At 39.8% G+C, this 19,381-nt stretch overlaps 1 protein-coding gene across 1 annotated transcript; it reads left to right on the top strand.

Annotated features, from left to right (window-relative positions):
- The first annotated feature begins 587 nt into the window (after nucleotides 1-587).
- LOC100552892 (olfactory receptor 51E2) lies at nucleotides 588-9,261 on the top strand. The gene is made up of 2 exons (XM_062974364.1): nucleotides 588-867; nucleotides 3,963-9,261. The coding sequence occupies exons 1-2, from the start codon at nucleotides 683-685 to the stop codon at nucleotides 4,975-4,977; spliced, it is 1,200 nt and encodes a 399-aa protein (XP_062830434.1). The 5' UTR covers nucleotides 588-682; the 3' UTR covers nucleotides 4,978-9,261.
- Nucleotides 9,262-19,381: the final 10,120 nt, after the last annotated feature.

Below are 19,381 nucleotides of genomic sequence, written 5' to 3'. Positions count from 1 at the left end.
TTTTGCATCCGAACTCAGTGGAGGTGGATGTCTCTTTTGCATCCAACCTCAGTGGAGATGGATGTTTGTTTTGCATCCAACCACAGAGAGGTCTGTTTTGCATCCGACCTCAGTAGAGATGGATGTCTGTTTTGCATCCGACCTCAGTGGAAGTGGACATCTGTTCTGGCTAATTGCAGCATTCATACTTGCTTCCAACAGACAAAAAAAAAGGAACAACCAGAAATACTGTATATCCACAAGCTTTAAGAAATAACATATACTAACTACCACCAATTCCTCAATACTTTCTTTCCCATACCACCACACTTTGCCACAGCAACGCATGGCAGGGTATAGCGAGTAACATAATAAAACTTTATTTGTATTCCGCCCTATCTCCTTTCCCCGTGTTTTAATGATAGAACCAATTAGAAAAGGACATTAATAACCCAGGAGCAAGAATTGTGTCACAGAGTGTAATCCATCCTGGGATATAGCGCAGCCTCGGATACATCCTCCCCTTCTCCCTATTTTGGTCCAAAGGGGATGGTCAGTGTGCTTGACCGCTCCCTTGGCCAGATCCATTCCCGGCTGTCCTTCTGTCAACCTTCTTTTTCCTGGGAACCTCCGAAGGCACTTGTTATTTTTTTTTCCCCCCTTCCAAAAATAAAGGGACAGAGTCCATCTGCTCTTCTACTTTATGTTGATTTTTAGGTTGTATTCCCTATTTTGGGAAGGAATTTTCCTCCTTGAGAGAGAGAGAGAGCGCCGGGCTGGCTCTGGGTTCCCAACCGAAAGGGATCTATCTGGACAGGGATCCACTCCGGTCCTGGCCACTCCTGGGATCCAGAAAGGCCACTGGGATGACCGAGAAGACCCTCAAAGGTGAGGTTCTATTCTTCTTTCCTTCTGGTCTGGGTGCTTTGCCCGGGTTTAGATCCTTTATGATCCAAAGGAATTCTTGTACATCAGGTGTGGGCCAATTTGGGCATCCCTGCAGGTGTTTTGGACTCCAACTCCCACCATTCCTGGTAATACAATATAAAAACGATAATATTGTAACCATAGTTAATAATATCAGTCAACCACCAGGCACAGATCTATCATCTCCATAGGTGAGAAACTGAGGCAGCAATGCAAAAATAAGATGTTGAGTTAAAGTGCATAGAAGGTAAGGACCTAATACAGGGGTCCCCAAACTTTTAAAGCCGAGGGCCGGTCCACAATCCTTCAGACTGTGGAGGGGCCGAATTATCATTTGGAAAAGAAAAAAAACGAACAAATTCTTATGCACACTGCACATGTCTTATTTGTAGTGCAAAACAACAACAACTATGAAAGAACAATACTATACAATATTTAAAAATAAAAACAATTGTAACCCAACATAAACCTATCAGGATTTCAATGGGAAGTGTGGGCCTGCTTCTGGCCAATGAGATAGTCAAGTTAATTAGGATTGTTGTTGTTGTTGTTGTTGTTGTTGTTGTGTGCTTTCAAGTCATTTCACACTTTGGGCGAGCCTAAGTCTAAAATTATTTATTTATTCATTTACTACATGTATTGATTACATTTATATCCTGCCCATCTCACCCCGAAGGGGACTCAGAGCAGCTGTATGTACATACAATATATTATATTATTAGCATAGCAAAATATTAGCATTATATATTACTATATTGAACTATACCACTATACTGTAATATTATATGTAATATATATCATATAATATTATTATATGGTATTATTAGTATTATATCGTATAACATTATAATATTATTATCAATATTATATGTATATACAATATATTATATTATTTAAAATGATATAAAATATTATATTATAAAACTGAGGGCGGGGGCCAGGTCAATGACCTTGGAGGGCCGCATCCGGCCCCCGGGCCTTAGTTTGGGGACCCCTGACCTAATAAAATGGATAGATTATTAATACCATCGGATGCTGATTATCTGATGACTGTCTCACCAAAGGCCAACTGAAACATCCATGTCTTTAGTAGTTTCCTGAAGGAGGATAATGATTGGAAGGCCCTTGGCAGGGTCTCTTGCCGCTCCAGGATTCTATTACACTCCCTAACATGGTCTTTGTCCCTGGGTTACAAATGCCGTTTCCTAATTGGTTCTATCATTAAAAAAAATGGGAAAAGTTTATTAAACTGTACAAACTTTGTTTCTGTGGGAGGGAGGGACATCCTGCTATATAAATAAATGTAATAAAATTTCCCCATGTTTTTTGTGATAGAACCAATTAGGAAATAATATTTGTAACTCAGGAACGAAAATTGTGTTGTTTTTTTTGGTGTCAGGAGCGACTTGAGAAACTGCAAGTTGCTCCTGGTGTGAGAGAATTGGCTGTCTGCAAGGACGTTGCCCAGGGGACATTGCTAGGATATTTTGATGTTTTTACCATCCTTAGGGGAGGCTTGTCTCATGTCTCTGCATGGAGCTGGAGCTGATAGAGGGAGCTCACCCACACTCTCCCCAGGTTGGATTTGAACCGGTCAGCAGTTCTGTCTTCAGGTCAGCAGTCCTGCCGGCACAAGGGTTTAACCCACTGCACCACCGGGAGCTCCTAGCACTATAATGCTAAATATTGTAATACAATCTTAGAATTTGGAGGCTTTTAAGACGGATGTTCATCTGTTGGGAGGGCTTGGATGGTGCCTTCCTAAATAATGATTGGACGGTCCTTGGCGAGGTCTCTTGCAATTCTAGGATTCCATTAACTAGACTGAAGGCTGATTTAAATACAGTAGAGTCTCACTTATCCAACATAAACGGGCCGGCAGAACGTTGGAACATGTTGGATAATAAGGAGAGATTAAGAAAATGCCTATTAAACATCAAAATAGGTTATGATTTTACAAATTAAGCACCAAAACATCATGTTATACAACAAATTTGACAGAAAAAGTAGTTCAATACGCAGTAATGCTATGTAGCAATTACTGTATTTACAAAATTAGCACCAAAATATCACGTTATATTGAAAACATTGACTACAAAAATGTGTTGGATAATCCAGAACGTTGGATAAGCGAAAGTTGGAGACTCTACTGTACACATATGGCAAACATCCAATGCCATTAAACAAATAACAACAAAGATAGACCGAGGCCAGGCTTCCCTCTTTTTCCATCTCCGGCGTCTGGAGGCTGTGCTCGACTCGGCCATGGGGAGGTGCTCTCGTTCCATTTTTCCACATCAAGGACCCTGTTATCCATGGACGCCTTCCTGATCGACTTGCCTGCATATTTTCTGGGGCACCTTTAACTTCCCCGCCAAGGCAGTACCTATTTATCTACTCACATTGCTGTTTTCGAACAGCTAGGTAAGCATAAGTTAGGGCTGATGGCAGAAGCTCACGCCGACATATGGCTTGAACTGCCAAGCTTCCAGTCAGCAAGATTTTCTGTACCTGACAGTTTAATCCGCTGTGCTAGCTGTAGCCGTGAACTGGATTATAAGGCAGTGTAGACTCATTGTCGGGTTCTCTTCTCCCAGTTGTGCTGTGGGTTAGTCTTCCAAAGGAAAAAGCACCAAGACAGGCTGGTAGATTCCAACAGATTTTATTGTATCGAATACCAGAACCTTCTATTTGGCCCATTTATATAGGGGCTCTCACATACCAGAGGGTAATTGAGGTTTTATGGCTGGCCCGTTTTATGGCTGGCATCTGTTCCTTGTCAGCCGACCAGAGATGTCAAGTATTGGAGATCATGACACTCATATAATCCAGTTCCAAGCAGATAATCCGGATTATATGGCTGTGTAGAAGGGGGCTCTCTAGTTTTCATTCCTCCTTGCAAGTTGTCAAGGTCTCCTCTTGAACCTTTTGCTTTGTTTTGCCCAGCAAAAGAGTTTCATTTCCATTTCCCGCTTCCTTTTTTCTTAATCGCCCTTTTTAAAAACTTTCTTAAAATGTTATTCTGCTGAAAGGTCATCTCTTTGCTTCCCTTGCAGCCCCCGAGGCCTCCGTCCGGCCTCCCCGTCTCCGGACATGACCTCCCCCCCAGCGAACGTGACCTGTGTCCTGCGGCCGCCGTCTTTCACCCTGCGCGGCCTCTCCGGCCAGGAGGCCGCCGACTTCTGGCTGGCCTTCCCCTTGTTGGCGCTGTACTTGGTGTCCGTGGTGGGCAACGCCACCATCGTGTGGGTGGTCCGGGCAGAGGCCTCGCTCCACGCGCCCAAGTACCTCTTCCTGGGCATGCTGGCCGGCGTGGACCTGGCGCTGGCCACGTGCACCATGCCCCGCATGCTCTCCCTCTTCTGGCTGGACGACCGGACCATCGGCTACGGCGCCTGCCTGCTCCAGATGTTCTTCATCCACTCGCTCTCGGGCGTGGAGTCCACGGTGCTGCTGGCCATGGCCGTCGACCGCTACGTGGCCATCTGCCGCCCGCTGCAGTACTCGGCCCTGCTGACCCGCTCGCGGGCGGCCAAAGTGGGCCTGGGTGCCGTGGCCCGGAGCCTGGCCTTCTTCCTGCCGCTGCCGCCCATGGTTGACCGGCTGGCCTTCTGCGGCCGCAGCCAGCTGGCGCACCCCTTCTGCCTCCACCAGGACCTGATGACCCTGTCCTGCCACCCCGCGCCCACGCTGCCCAACCGGGTCTACGGCCTGGCGGCCATCCTGCTGGTCATGGGCCTGGACGGACTGCTGGTCTTCCTCTCCTACCTGCTCATCCTGGCCGCCGTCCTGCGCCTGCCCACCCGGGAGGAGCGCTGCCGGGCCGCCTCCACCTGCCTGGCCCACGTCTGCATGGTCCTGGCCTTCTACGTCCCGCTGGTGGGGCTCTCCGTGGTCCACCGCCTGGGAGATGGGAGCCACCACCCCGTGCTCCACGTCACCCTCAGCTGCCTCTACCTGCTCCTGCCCCCCGTCCTCAACCCCATTGTCTATGGGGCACGCATGACCGAGATCCGGCACAGGGCCCTCAAGATGGTGGGCAGGAGGCCACTGAGACCCCAGGCCCACTGACTGTAGAGGGAAGAAAGCTGGGTAGTCTGTGGGAGATGCCCAGGCCCATAGCATTTCAGGGGGATGTTTGGCATCTATGGCAGAACAGAACACAAGGGAAGGGTGCTGGGCCCATAACCTATAAAAAGACTACTCAGTATCTATAGAAGAATAGAGTGCAATGGAACTATTCTGGGACCATAACCTGTGGGAGGAAAATTTAGTATCCATAGGAAAGAAGTATGCAATGGAAGAGTGCTGGGCCCATAACCTCAAAACGTGTTCTTCAGACGAGGAAAGGGAGCAGGAAAGTGTTCATGAGTCAAAGGGGCAGTTGGAAATTGAGGAAGAGATTTTGCAAGTACCCACATTTCAGGAGAGGCGAAAGGAAACAGAGCAGAGACGTTGTTCAGCTAGAATAGCTGCCAGAAATGCAGCTGAGTAATTAGGAACTGCCCTAGCAGCTGTGAAGGGACTCAGGGCTGTAAAGCAGAAGCAGGTGCAGCCAGCTCTTGCTGGTAACAAACTGACTCTAATGCCTAAGCCTTCGCTCCCCTTGTGCCTGCTTCGAGTCTGCATCTGGGAAACTGCTCCTAAGGTTTTATTGCTGTTTCTTTGTCTGAAGCAAGACTGCTATGTGATTTGGAAACTGTGTGTGCCCTAAGACCTCCTTGCTTTCTTTTACATTATTCCACTGAATGTGCTGTTCTTTATGTTTTGCTGAAGTAAAGCAGTTTTCATTTACATACCACAGTGTTTTAAGGCTGTTCTTGAAAGACAAAACAGGACAAAAAGACTATTTGGTATCTATAGAATAGTAGAGCGCACTGGAACTATCCTCGGACCATAACCTGTGAGAGGAATATTTGGTATCTATAGCATAGCGGAATACAATGGAAGAGTGCTGGGCCCATAACCTATAAAAAAGTCTGTTTGGTATCTAGAGATGAGTAGAGAGCAATGCAAGGATTCTGAGACCATAACTGTTATGAATATTGGTATCTATAGCAGAGCACAGTGGAAGAGTGCTGGGTCCATAACATTTAAAAAGACTGTTTGCTATCTATCAATGAGTAGAGCACAATGGAATATTCTGAGACCATAACCTGTGAGAAAAATATTTGGCATCTATAGCAGCGCAGAACACAAGGGAAGAGTGCTGGGCCCATAAAAAGACTGTTCAGTATCTAGAGATTAGTAGAGAGCAATGGAAGTATTCTGGGACCATAACTATTAGGAATATTTTTGATCTAGAGTGGAGCAGGACACAGTGGAAGAGTGCTGGGCCTATATGACTATTTGGTAGCCATAGGAATAGAGCGCAATGGAAGTATTCTGAGACCATAAGTGTTATGAATATTGGTATCGATAACAGAGCTGGGCCCATCTATATATATAAAAGAGTGATGGCATCACGGCGATTCACAAAACAACAAAAGTACAGGCCCCCCAACCTCAAAATTTGACAACACAACCCATCATCCACGCCTCAAGGTTGATACAACAAAAAGAAAAGAAAAAGAAAGTCCTAATTAGAGGGAGAGCAATAATTTTTTTATCCAATTGCTGCCAGTTTAGAGGGCTAATCTCTGCCCACTTGGTTGCCTAGCAACCAGCCAAGGGACAGCCAGGTTTCAGTTAGGGGACAGGCAGATTTAGGCCTCACTTAGGCTTCTTCCACGGATTATCTAATTTGCACTGGATTATATGGCAGTGTAGACTCAAGGCCCTTCCACACAGCTATATAACCCATTTATAATCTTATATTATCTGCTTTGCACTGGATTATCTTGACTCCACACTACCATATAATCCACTTCAGTGTGCATTTTATACAGCTGTGAAGAAGGGGCCTCAGATAATCCAGTTCTGAGCAGATAATATAAGATTAGAAATATACAGTAGAGTCTCACTTATCCAACGCAAACAGGCCGGCAGGATAAGTGAATATGTTGGATAATAAGAAGGGATTCAGGAAAAGCCAATTAAACATCAAATTAGGTAATCGTTATACAAATTAAGCACCAAAACATCATATGATACAACAAATTTGACAGAAAAAGTAGTTCCATGCGCAGTAATGCTATGTAGTATTTACAGTAGAGTCTCGCTTATCCAACGTTCTGGATTATCCAACGCATTTTTGTAGTCAATGCTTTTAATATATCGTGATATTTTGGTGCTAAATTCATAAATCCAGTAATTTCTACATAGAATTACTGTGTATTGAACTACTTTTTCTTCCAAATTTGTTGTCTAACATGATGTTTTGGTCCTTAATTTGTGAAATCATAACTTAATTTGATGTTTAATAGGCTTATCCTTAATCCCTCCTTATTATCCAACATATTCGCTTATCCAACATTCTGCCGGCCCGTTTATGTTGGATAAGTGAGACTCTACTGTACTGTATTTACAAATTTACCACTAAAATATCACAATGAATTTAAAACACTGACTACAAAAACATTGATTATGAAAAGGCAGACTGCGTTGGATAATCCAGAACATTGTATAAGCGAATGTTGGATAAGTGAGATTCTTCTTTAATATGAAATAATTACTGGGATAGAATAATGCAGAACAATATAATCTCTAAAACCAGGACAGTAAATAAACAGGGGAATTCCACACAGGAAACAATCAGGGCCAGCTAACACCTCCCAACAAAGTATTCCCATCATCAAAGTCTGGCAAATCCTCTGTTTTCTCATGGCCACAGACAGTAGAAGCACATAAAATATCGCAAACAACACCACTCTGAAAACAAGGGAATTCCAGACAGGAAACAATCAGGGCCAGCTAACACCTCCCAACAAAGTATTCCCATCATCAAAGTCTGGAAAATCCTCTGTTTTCTCAGGGCCACAGACAGTAGAAGCACATAAAATATCGCAAACAACACCACTCTGAAAACAAGGGAATTCCAGACAGGAAACAATCAGGGCCAGCTAACACCTCCCAACAAAGTATTCCCATCATCAAAGTCTGGCAAATCCTGTTTTCTCAGGGCCACAGACAGTAGAAGCACATAAAATATCGCAAACAACATCACTCTGAAAACAAGGGAATTCCAGACAGGAAACAATCAGGGCCAGCTAACACCTCCCAACAAAGTATTCCCATCATCAAAGTCTGGCAAATCCTGTTTTCTCAGGGCCACAGACAGTAGAAGCACATAAAATATCGCAAACAACACCACTCTGAAAACAAGGGAATTCCAGACAGGAAACAATCAGGGCCAGCTAACACCTCCCAACAAAAAATTCACTCAGGGAAGAAACAGCCAGGCTTTAAAGCTGCAAGGCCATTACATCCTAATCATTTTTCCTAATTGCAGCATTCATACTTGCCTCCAACAAACAAAAGAAACCAATCAGAAATATTGTATATTCACGACCTTTAGGAAATAATATCCCCTGATGGCGCAGCGTGTTAAAGCGCTGAGCTGCTGAACTTCTGGACCGAAAGGCCACAGGTTTGAATTGGGGGAGCGGAGAGAGCCCCCACTGTTAGCCCCAGCTTCTGCCAACCCAGAAGTTCAAAAACATGCAAATGTGAGTGCATCAATAGGTACTGCTCCGGCGGGAAGGTAACGCCGCTCCATGCAGTCATCCCACATGACCTTGGAGGAGTCTATGGACAACGCCGGCTCTTTGGCTTAGAAATGGAGATGAGCACCAACCTCCAGAGTCAGACACGACTGGACTTAATGTCTGGGGAAAGCCTTTATCCTTGACCTTAACTACCACCAATTCCTCAATACTTTATTTCCCAGACCACCAGACTTCGCCACAGCAACGCGTGGCCGGGCACAGCTAGTAACCTCTAAAAAGACTATTTGGTATCTATAGACAAGTAGAATGCAATGGAAGTATTCTGGGACCATAACCTGTGGGAGGAATATTTGGTATCTATAGCAGAGCAGAATGCAATGGGGGAATGCTGTGTCCATCACCTGTATGAATAGTATTTGGTATCTATAGTAGAATAGAGCACAGTGGAAGTATTCTGGGCCCATAACCTGTAGGAGAAATATTTGGTATTTAGAGCAGAATAGAAGCAGCAAAGGCATCTTCAGCCCACGATATTTAGGAAGGATGTTAGAGAATATGTATAACAATTTCCCCCCTCTCCACACCCCTGGTGATACCACAGACTCAAGAATAGAATTCATTTACTAACAAAACTCCATAACCAACATATCATATATTTTTTTATTATCTCCCATCTTTCCACCCCTTCCTTTGCTTCCCTTTCTTTTATGTCATAAAACTGTGGAAATGAAATAAATTATAATTTAAAAAAAAAATACAGCCTAGAATCATATTTGCTTTTTTTTAGCCGCCACACCACATTTATCAAATCTGCACGTTATGAGGGTTGAATGAAAAGTAATGCCTCCACCTTCGTTACTTGGGTTTGGATGGGAATAGTTTAATAAACCAAATGCAGAGTCTACTGAACAAGCCAGGACCTGCCGCAGACCAGGACTGCCATGGTTGAGGCAGTGTTTAGGAAGAACCTTGAATAGTTCTGCATCAGAACTTGAGAACGTTCCTTTGGTGGACTCCAAAAGGAACTTTGCGCTCAGAGTTTATGGGAGTTGTTCCCAAGCTGCGCAACTGTCTGTTTTAGGAGAAATAATTTCACAGAAACTCTCTTAAAACCTCCAGCATCGTTGACATTTTTCTTTCCTTGACTCCTTTTGATGATTCACGAACGCTTTGGGAAATAAGGGGCTTTGTGGGTTTTACTTTACGAGGGATCAAACCCCATCAAACTCAATGGGCCTCCTTCCAAGCCTTTGGGCTTCTTTCCCGACCGACGGAGCATCTGGACTCCTTCAAGGAGCCTTTCCTCTTCCCATGGAAAGGGAGACATCCGGAGATTAAAAGCCATTTCTCACTCATATTTCAGGTTTAAAAATAGGGAGACATTGAACAGCAGGCCCTGGGCTCGGGGTCTGAAATAGCCTCCCGGGAGAGATGGCCAAACGCTTCTGGTGGGACGCGAGAAGGAGCTTCTGGGCTTACGCATCTGCTCCATAGAAGGACACAAGAAAGCCTGCCTTTTCTGTTTCCGTTCTTTGTATCTGCTAAGCAGGCATGGGCCAACTTCGGCCCTTCCTCCAGGTGTTTGACTTCAACTCCTACAGTTCCTAACAGTTGGTAGGCTGTTCGGAATTGTGGGAGTAGAAGTCCAAAATAAATGGAGGGTTAAAATTTGCCCATGCCCACCAAAGACCATTGGCCATCTTGACCTAAATATTCGGTCAACAAGTCAACCCATGGGATTACTGAGTCCCAGAATTAGACACTGGGTTAATATCCCAGGTATAGAGGTGTTGGCCCCACTTTAGGAGGCAACCTCTGGCAGTGAGACCAGGGAGAAGCCTGTGGGCAGAAACCCAAGCAAATGGTTAGCCTGAGCTGCCCATTGTGAGTCCCTGCTGTGGCGAGCATACAAAATACAAGCCCAATTGAAATTAGCCAACAAGCAAGGTGTGATGACTCATGGGCCTTGTAGTCCTGTTCCTAGTACAATTGTGGCAGATGAAGAGGAAAACATGGGATTTTTGCCGGTTCAGCAAGAGCCGGAGCCTCTTCACCTGGAGGATGTTGACGTTTGCCCTCAAGAATCCAGCCAAACCGGCCTTGGGCAGAACTCCCCCCCGTTTCCCAGGAAGAAATCTTATTCTAAAGACAGGGGAGTCAGGCAGGCTAATCGCAGGAGCCTGAGAATCGCTGCCAAACAAATGGCTGATTAGGTCTGCTTCCCTTGGGAAATTCTAAGGAGTCATGCATCTGGACAGAGTTGGGTTTCGCTTCTCGTTCTCTTGGGAAAGAGTTCTGTTGGCGCGAAAATGAGACCCTATATAGGTGTTTGGCGCGAGGGAAACTTTGCGGAGTCAATTGATCAGCTTGAGGAGAGAGATCGTGTGTGGACTTCGTAATCCCAGTTCCTTGCTTCCCGGATCAAGCTTCAAGCCTTGCCTTGTCTCACGTTTTTACCACGGACTATGTTTCATGCTTCATGTTCGTCTTGCCTCCAGTCAAGGATCTAGTCGAGAATCAAGTTTATTCCAGCCTTGTTGTCAAGCTTCATTGGACTTGTCATTTCCCCACACTATTGCTTGGCAAAGTGTGTGTTTCGGTCAAGTGGATTAAAACTTTGAACTCTAATATCTTATATTGGACAATTCATTTCTGGACTATATTTGACCTCATCTGAAAGGTCTGCTTCTGAACTATATTCTTCACTTGTTTTTATTGATTTTATATATTTCCTTAATAAAGATATTAGATAGAGACTGGCCTCTGTGCAAGGTTATTGGTGCTCTGCAGCCTGGGTCCTGACACAAGGTGATTTTCATCCAAGGAAGATTTTATTATCTGCAGATAAGATGCTAGCTAGTGATTCAGTCACAAAGTAAATAACATACAGAATATTTATTTACAGCATTTATATTCTGCCCTTCTCACCCCAAAAGGGACTCGGGGCGGATCACATTATACATATAGGCAAACATTCAATGCCTTTTAACATAGAACAAAGACAAGACAAAGATAGGCTCCGAGCGGGGCTCGAACTCATGACCTCCTGGTCAGAGTGATTCATTGCAGTTAATTGCACTAGCTTGCTCTCCCGCCTGCGCCACAGCCCGGGCTGTCACGCCCGTGGCAACGGAGCACCAAGAACCAGACGCAGAGACCAATATTTATCTAATATCTTTATTAAGTAAATATATAAAAGAAATAAAAACAAGTGAAGAATATAGTTCAGAAGCAGACCTATCAAATGAGGTCAAATATAGTCCAAAAATGTATTGTCCAATAAATGATATTAGAGTTCAAAGTTTATAATCCAATAACCGAAACACACACTATTGCCAAGCAGAGTCTTTGAAATCCCAGAGTCTTTGAAATCCAAGGTAGCTTGAGAACAAGGCTGGAAACAAACTTGAATCATTAAACAAGGTCCGTGACTAGGAACAAGGCGAAACAGAGATTCTAAGAACAAGGTCCGTGGCTAAAAACAAAGCTAGACAAATCTTGAATACTTGATCCGGAAGGCAAGGAACTGGGGTTGCGGACTTTGCGAAGTCCACACAAGGCTGGAAACACGAAGTTGCTTCTGGAGCTGCTCTGTTGACTCCGCAACAATTCTAACGTGCCAGGCACCTATATTGGGGTCTCGTTTTCCCGCCAACGACCTCTTTCCCTAGAGAACGGGAAACGAAACCCAACTTTGTCCAGATGTGAAACTCCTTAGAATTTCCCAAGGGAAGCATGGCTAATCAGCCTGTTGTTTAGCTGCAATCCGTAAGCTCCTGCGAGTCTGTTCTCTCACTCCCCTGTCTGCAGAATAGGACTGTCTCCTAGGGAACGGGGGTGAGGAATGCCCAAGGTCGGTTTTACTGGGCTCTTGGGCGAAAACATCAACATCAGGCAGCTGGAAAGATTCCGGCTCTTGTTGAACCGGTGAAAACCCCATGTTTTCGTCTTCATCTGTCACAATGGCACTAGGAGCAGGACTACAAGGCCCATGAGGCATCACAAGGGCCCAGTTAGAATACAGTTTCACAGCCTTTTTTATACATAGGCTGCAGCCAAGCCTCTAATTCTGACCAGTCACAGAGAGGGGCTTGGCTCACTGGCCAGCATGGGCTGGGACAAGGAAGGATCAAGTGTCCATGAATGAGGTTCCTTTTACTGAACAGGAAAAATAACAAAGTGATTGAGGGCGTCTCTGGCCCTGCCCAGGAAGGCTATTGCTCTATGGGATGAACATGAGATGACCCATTAATAGGGCTGGGCGGGCGATTCTAGACCCCAGAGAAACAAAACATCATATATTAATACAATCATGCAAAATGACAGAGGATGGGTTTGGGCTGTAGAAATGCTGATTCCTTCCGATGCGAGCGGTCCCGTTCATCAAAGGCGCAAATAGTGAAATTGCTCTTTCCCCAAGGGGCGAGGGACGCAATTTCCCCCGCCTGAATAGAACTATTGTGTTGCAATGTCCAGGTAAAGTCCAAAAGTGCTGGGCTGTGGCGCAGGCTGGAGAGCAAGCCAGCTGCAACCAGCTGCAATGAATCACTCTGACCAGGAGGTCATGAGTTCGAGGCCCGCTCGGAGCCTATGTTTGTCTCTGTCTTTGTTCTATGTTCTTCTATATATTTGTTTTATTTGTTTAAAAACCAGGAGAAACATATACAAAAATTGAATGGATAGTTGTACCCACGAATTTTCCCAATACAGTGAAAGTGGGGGAACATAATGGTAAAGAAAAGTAGGAAAAATAAAAGATAAAAGAGAGAATGAATAAAAAAAAAAAATACATACATACACACACTTTTGTCGACTTCCGATCTCTTCCATAGAAGTTAGGAGTTAAGCTCCAAGTGTTTTTAAAAGAATATGTCTTTCCTTTCTTTAATATGCAATTACCTCCCTACTACCAAGGTTGATTTTTTTCTTTTTTTTCCCTTTCAATATATATATATATGTCCATATATATATAATATTTGGGATTCGACTTTCCTTTTTTCTCTTATTTTAAGTATTCTTTTAAAAGGGTCCAATCTGCTGATTTTTTTGGTATGCTTTGATTTCTTTTAAGGCATTGTGTTAGTTTGTCCATATTCCTAATGTCTAATATTTTTAATTTCCAATCCTCCATCCGGGGAACTTCTTTCAATTTCCAATTTCTTGCGTATATTATTCTGGCAGCTGTCACCAAGTAATTGAATAATATGTCTTTACTTATGTCCATTTCAAAATCAGGCATTCCTAGAAGAAAGTATTCTGGTTTCATTTGAAATTTCAAACCTATTATTTCTTGAATTTTTCCATGAATTTTTGTGTCTTTGTTCTATGTTAAAAGGCATTGAATGTTTGCCTGTATGTGTAATATGATCCACCCTGAGTCCCCTTCGGGGTGAGAAAGAAGGGCGGAATATAAATGCTGTAAATCTATATATATAAAAGAGTGATGGCATCAGGGCAGCGGACAAAACAACAAAACTACAGGCCCCCCCAACCTCGAAATTTGACAACACAACCCATCATCCACGCCTCTAGGTTGATACAACAAAAGCAAAAGCAAAATAAAGTCCTAATTAGAGGGAGAGAAATAATTGTTTTATCCAATTGCTGCCAGTTAGAAGGGTAAGCTCCACCCACTTGGTCTCCTAGCCACCAACTTAGCCCAGGGGACAGGCAGAGTTAGGTTTCACTTAGGCCTCTTCCACAGATTATCTAAAGCCCCAGCTTCTGCCAACCCCGAAGTACGAAAACATGCAAATGAAAGTAGATGAATAGGTACTGCTCCGGCAGGAAGGTAACGACGCTCTATGCAGTCATGCAGTCAATTGTGTGGGGTAATATAATATTACTAATAATATTACGGCATAGTGGTATAGTTCAATATAATAATATATAATGCTAATATTGTGCTATGCTAATAATATAATATATTGTATGTACATATAATATTGATAATAATATTATAATGTAATACAATCTAACACTAATAATAATACCATATAATAATATTAATTATATATTCTATATTACATATAATATTACTAATAATATTACAGTATAGTGGTATAGTTCAATATAGTAATATATAATGCTAATATTGTGCTATGCTAATAATATAATATATTGTATGTACATATAATATTGATAATAATATTATAATGTAATACAATCTAACACTAATAATAATACCATATAATAATATTAATTATATATTCTATATTACATATAATATTACTAATAATATTACAGTATAGTGGTATAGTTCAATATAGTAATATATAATGCTAATATTGTGCTATGCTAATAATATAATATATTGTATGTACATATAATATTGATAATAATATTATAATGTAATACAATCTAACACTAATAATAATACCATATAATAATATTAATTATATATTCTATATTACATATAATATTACTAATAATATTACAGTATAGTGGTATAGTTCAATATAGTAATATATAATGCTAATATTGTGCTATGCTAATAATATAATATATTGTATGTACATATAATATTGATAATAATATTATAATGTAATACAATCTAACACTAATAATAATACCATATAATAATATTAATTATATATTCTATATTACATATAATATTACTAATAATATTACAGTATAGTGGTATAGTTCAATATAGTAATATATAATGCTAATATTGTGCTATGCTAATAATATAATATATTGTATGTACATATAATATTGATAATAATATTATAATGTAGTACAATATAACACTAATAATAATACCATATAATAATATTAATGATATATTCTATATTACATATAATATTACTAATAATATTACAGTATAGTGGTATAGTTCAATATAGTAATATATAATGCTAATATTGTGCTATGCTAATAATATAATATATTGTATGTACATATAATATTGATAATAATATTATAATGTAATACACTATAACACTAATAATAATACCATATAATAATATTAATTATATATTCTATATTACATATAATATTACTAATAATATTACAGTATAGTGGTATAGTTCAATATAATAATATATAATGCTAATATTGTGCTATGCTAATAATATAATATATTGTATGTACATATAATATTGATAATAATATTATAATGTAGTACAATATAACACTAATAATAATACCATATAATAATATTAATTATATATTCTATATTACATATAATATTACTAACAATATTACAGTATAGTGGTATAGTTCAATATAGTAATATATAATGCTAATATTGTGCTATGCTAATAATATAATATATTGTATGTACATATAATATTGATAATAATATTATAATGTAATACAATATAACACTAATAATCATACCATATAATAATATTGATTATATATTCTATATTACATATAATATTACTAATAATATTACAGTATAGTGGTATAGTTCAATATAGTAATATATAATGCTAATATTGTGCTATGCTAATAATATAATATATTGTATGTACATATAATATTGATAATAATATTATAATGTAATACAATATAACACTAATAATAATACCATATGATAATATTAATTATATATTCTATATTACATATAATATTACTAATAATATTACGGCATAGTGGTATAGTTCAATATAATAATATATAATGCTAATATTGTGCTATGCTAATAATATAATATATTGTATGTACATATAATATTGATAATAATATTATAATGTAGTACAATATAACACTAATAATAATACCATATAATAATATTAATTATATATTCTATATTACATATAATATTACTAATAATATTACGGCATAGTGGTATAGTTCAATATAATAATGTATAATGCTAATATTGTGCTATGCTAATAATATAATATATTGTATGTACATATAATATTGATAATAATATTATAATGTAGTACAATATAACACTAATAATAATACCATATAATAATATTAATTATATATTCTATATTACATATAATATTACTAACAATATTACAGTATAGTGGTATAGTTCAATATAGTAATATATAATGCTAATATTGTGCTATGCTAATAATATAATATATTGTATGTACATATAATATTGATAATAATATTATAATGTAGTACAATATAACACTAATAATAATACCATATAATAATATTAATGATATATTCTATATTACATATAATATTACTAATAATATTACGGCATAGTGGTATAGTTCAATATAATAATGTATAATGCTAATATTGTGCTATGCTAATAATATAATATATTGTATGTACATATAATATTGATAATAATATTATAATGTAGTACAATATAACACTAATAATAATACCATATAATAATATTAATTATATATTCTATATTACATATAATATTACTAATAATATTACGGCATAGTGCCATCATCTTCCTCTGAAGGTCTATATCAGGGGTCCCCAAACTTTTTAAGCCGAGGGCTGTTGAGTGGCCAGATTATCATTTGGAAAAAAAAATACAAACAAATCCCGATGCACACCGCATATGTCTTATTTGTAGTGCAAAAACAACAACAACAACAACAACAACAACAACAACAACAATGAAAGAACAATACAATATTTAAAAATAAAAACAATTTTAACCAACATACATTTATCAGGATTTCAATGGGAAGTGTGGTCCTGCTTCTGGCCAATGAGATAGTCAAGTTAATTAGGGTTGTTGTTGTTGTTGTTGTTGTTGTGTGCCTTCAAGTCATTTCAGACTTTGGGCGAGCCTAAGTCTAAAATTTATTTATTTATTTATTATTTACTGCATTTATTTACTACATTTGTATCACACCCTTCTCACCCCAAAGGGAACTCAGAGTGGCTTACAAATTATATGTATATTCAATATATTATATTATTAGCATAGCACAATATTAGCATTATATATTACTATATTGAACTATACCACTATACTGTAATATTATTAGTAATATTATATGTAATATAGAATATATAATCAATATTATTATATAGTATGATTATTAGTGTTATATTGTATTACATTATAATATTATTATCAATATTATATGTACATACAATATATTATATTATTAGCATAGCACAATATTAGCATTATATATTACTATATTGAACTATACCACCAAACTGTAATATTATTAGTAATATTATATGTAATATAGAATATATAATTAATATTATTATATGGTATTATTATTAGTGTTATATTGTATTACATTATAATATTATTATCAATATTATATGTATATACAATATATTATATTATAAAACTGAGGGCGGGGGCCAGGTCAATGACCACGGAGGGCCGCATCCGGCCCCCGGGCCTTAGTTTGGGGACCCCTGATCTAAGAGTTCTAGAAGCCTCTTAGGGGGAGATACATTCGGACAGGTAAGATGGGCCAGAACTGTTTAGGGCAGGGGTCCTCAAACTTTTTAAGTGGAGGGCCGATTCACAGTCCCTCAGACTGTTAGGGGGACGGACTAGGATGAAATAGTCCAAAATTAGGATTGTTGTTGTTGTGTGCCTTCAAGTCATTTCAGACTTAGGTCAACCCTAAGTCTAAAGTTTAGGACAGAGGCCAGGTCAATCACCCCGGAGCGCCTTAGTTTGGGGACCCCTGATCTAGATAATCTCATAAGACCATAGGTAAGCAAAGAGACCTCCAAAGACCATCTAGATGGTCTCATAAGACCATAGGTAAGGAAAGGGACCCTCAAAGGCCATCTAGATGATCTCATAAGGCCATCATAAGACCATAGGTAAGGAAAGGGACCCCCAAAGGCCATCTAGACTATCTAATAAGATCATAGGTAAGGAAAGGGACCCTCAAAGGCCATCTAGACTATCTAATAAGACCATAGGTAAGGAAAGGGACCCTCAAAGGCCATCTAGATGATCTCATCAGGCCATCATAAGACCATAGGTAAGGAAAGGGACCCCCAAAGGCCATCTAGACTATCTAATAAGACCATAGGTAAGGAAAGGGACCCTCAAAGGCCGTCTAGATGATCTCATCAGGCCATCATAAGACCATAGGTAAGGAAAGGGACCCCCAAAGGCCATCTAGACTATCTAATAAGATCATAGGTAAGGAAAGGGACCCCCAAAGGCCATCTAGACTATCTAATAAGACCATAGGTAAGGAAAGGGACCCTCAAAGGCCATCTAGATGATCTCATCAGGCCATCATAAGACCATAGGTAAGGAAAGGGACCCCCAAAGGCCATCTAGACTATCTAATAAGACCATAGGTAAGGAAAGGGACCCTCAAAGGCCGTCTAGATGATCTCATAAGGCCATCATAAGACCATAGGTAAGGAAAGGGACCCCCAAAGGCCATCTAGACTATCTAATAAGATCATAGGTAAGGAAAGGGACCCTCAAAGGCCATCTAGACTATCTAATAAGACCATAGGTAAGGAAAGGGACCCTCAAAGGCCATCTAGATGATCTCATCAGGCCATCATAAGACCATAGGTAAGGAAAGGGACCCCCAAAGGCCATCTAGACTATCTAATAAGATCATAGGTAAGGAAAGGGACCCTCAAAGGCCATCTAGACTATCTAATAAGACCATAGGTAAGGAAAGGGACCCTCAAAGGCCATCTAGATGATCTCATCAGGCCATCATAAGACCATAGGTAAGGAAAGGGACCCCCAAAGGCCATCTAGACTATCTAATAAGATCATAGGTAAGGAAAGGGACCCTCAAAGGCCGTCTAGATGATCTCATCAGGCCATCATAAGACCATAGGTAAGGAAAGGGACCCCCAAAGGCCATCTAGACTATCTAATAAGACCATAGGTAAGGAAAGGGACCCTCAAAGGCCATCTAGATGATCTCATAAGGCCATCATAAGACCATAGGTAAGGAAAGGGACCC

This window comes from Anolis carolinensis, chromosome 3 (assembly GCF_035594765.1).
Source record: "Anolis carolinensis isolate JA03-04 chromosome 3, rAnoCar3.1.pri, whole genome shotgun sequence".
Taxonomy (NCBI): Eukaryota; Metazoa; Chordata; class Lepidosauria; order Squamata; family Dactyloidae; genus Anolis; species Anolis carolinensis.
Note: the sequence above shows the minus strand (reverse complement) of the source record. Positions and strands in the feature narration are given on the sequence as shown.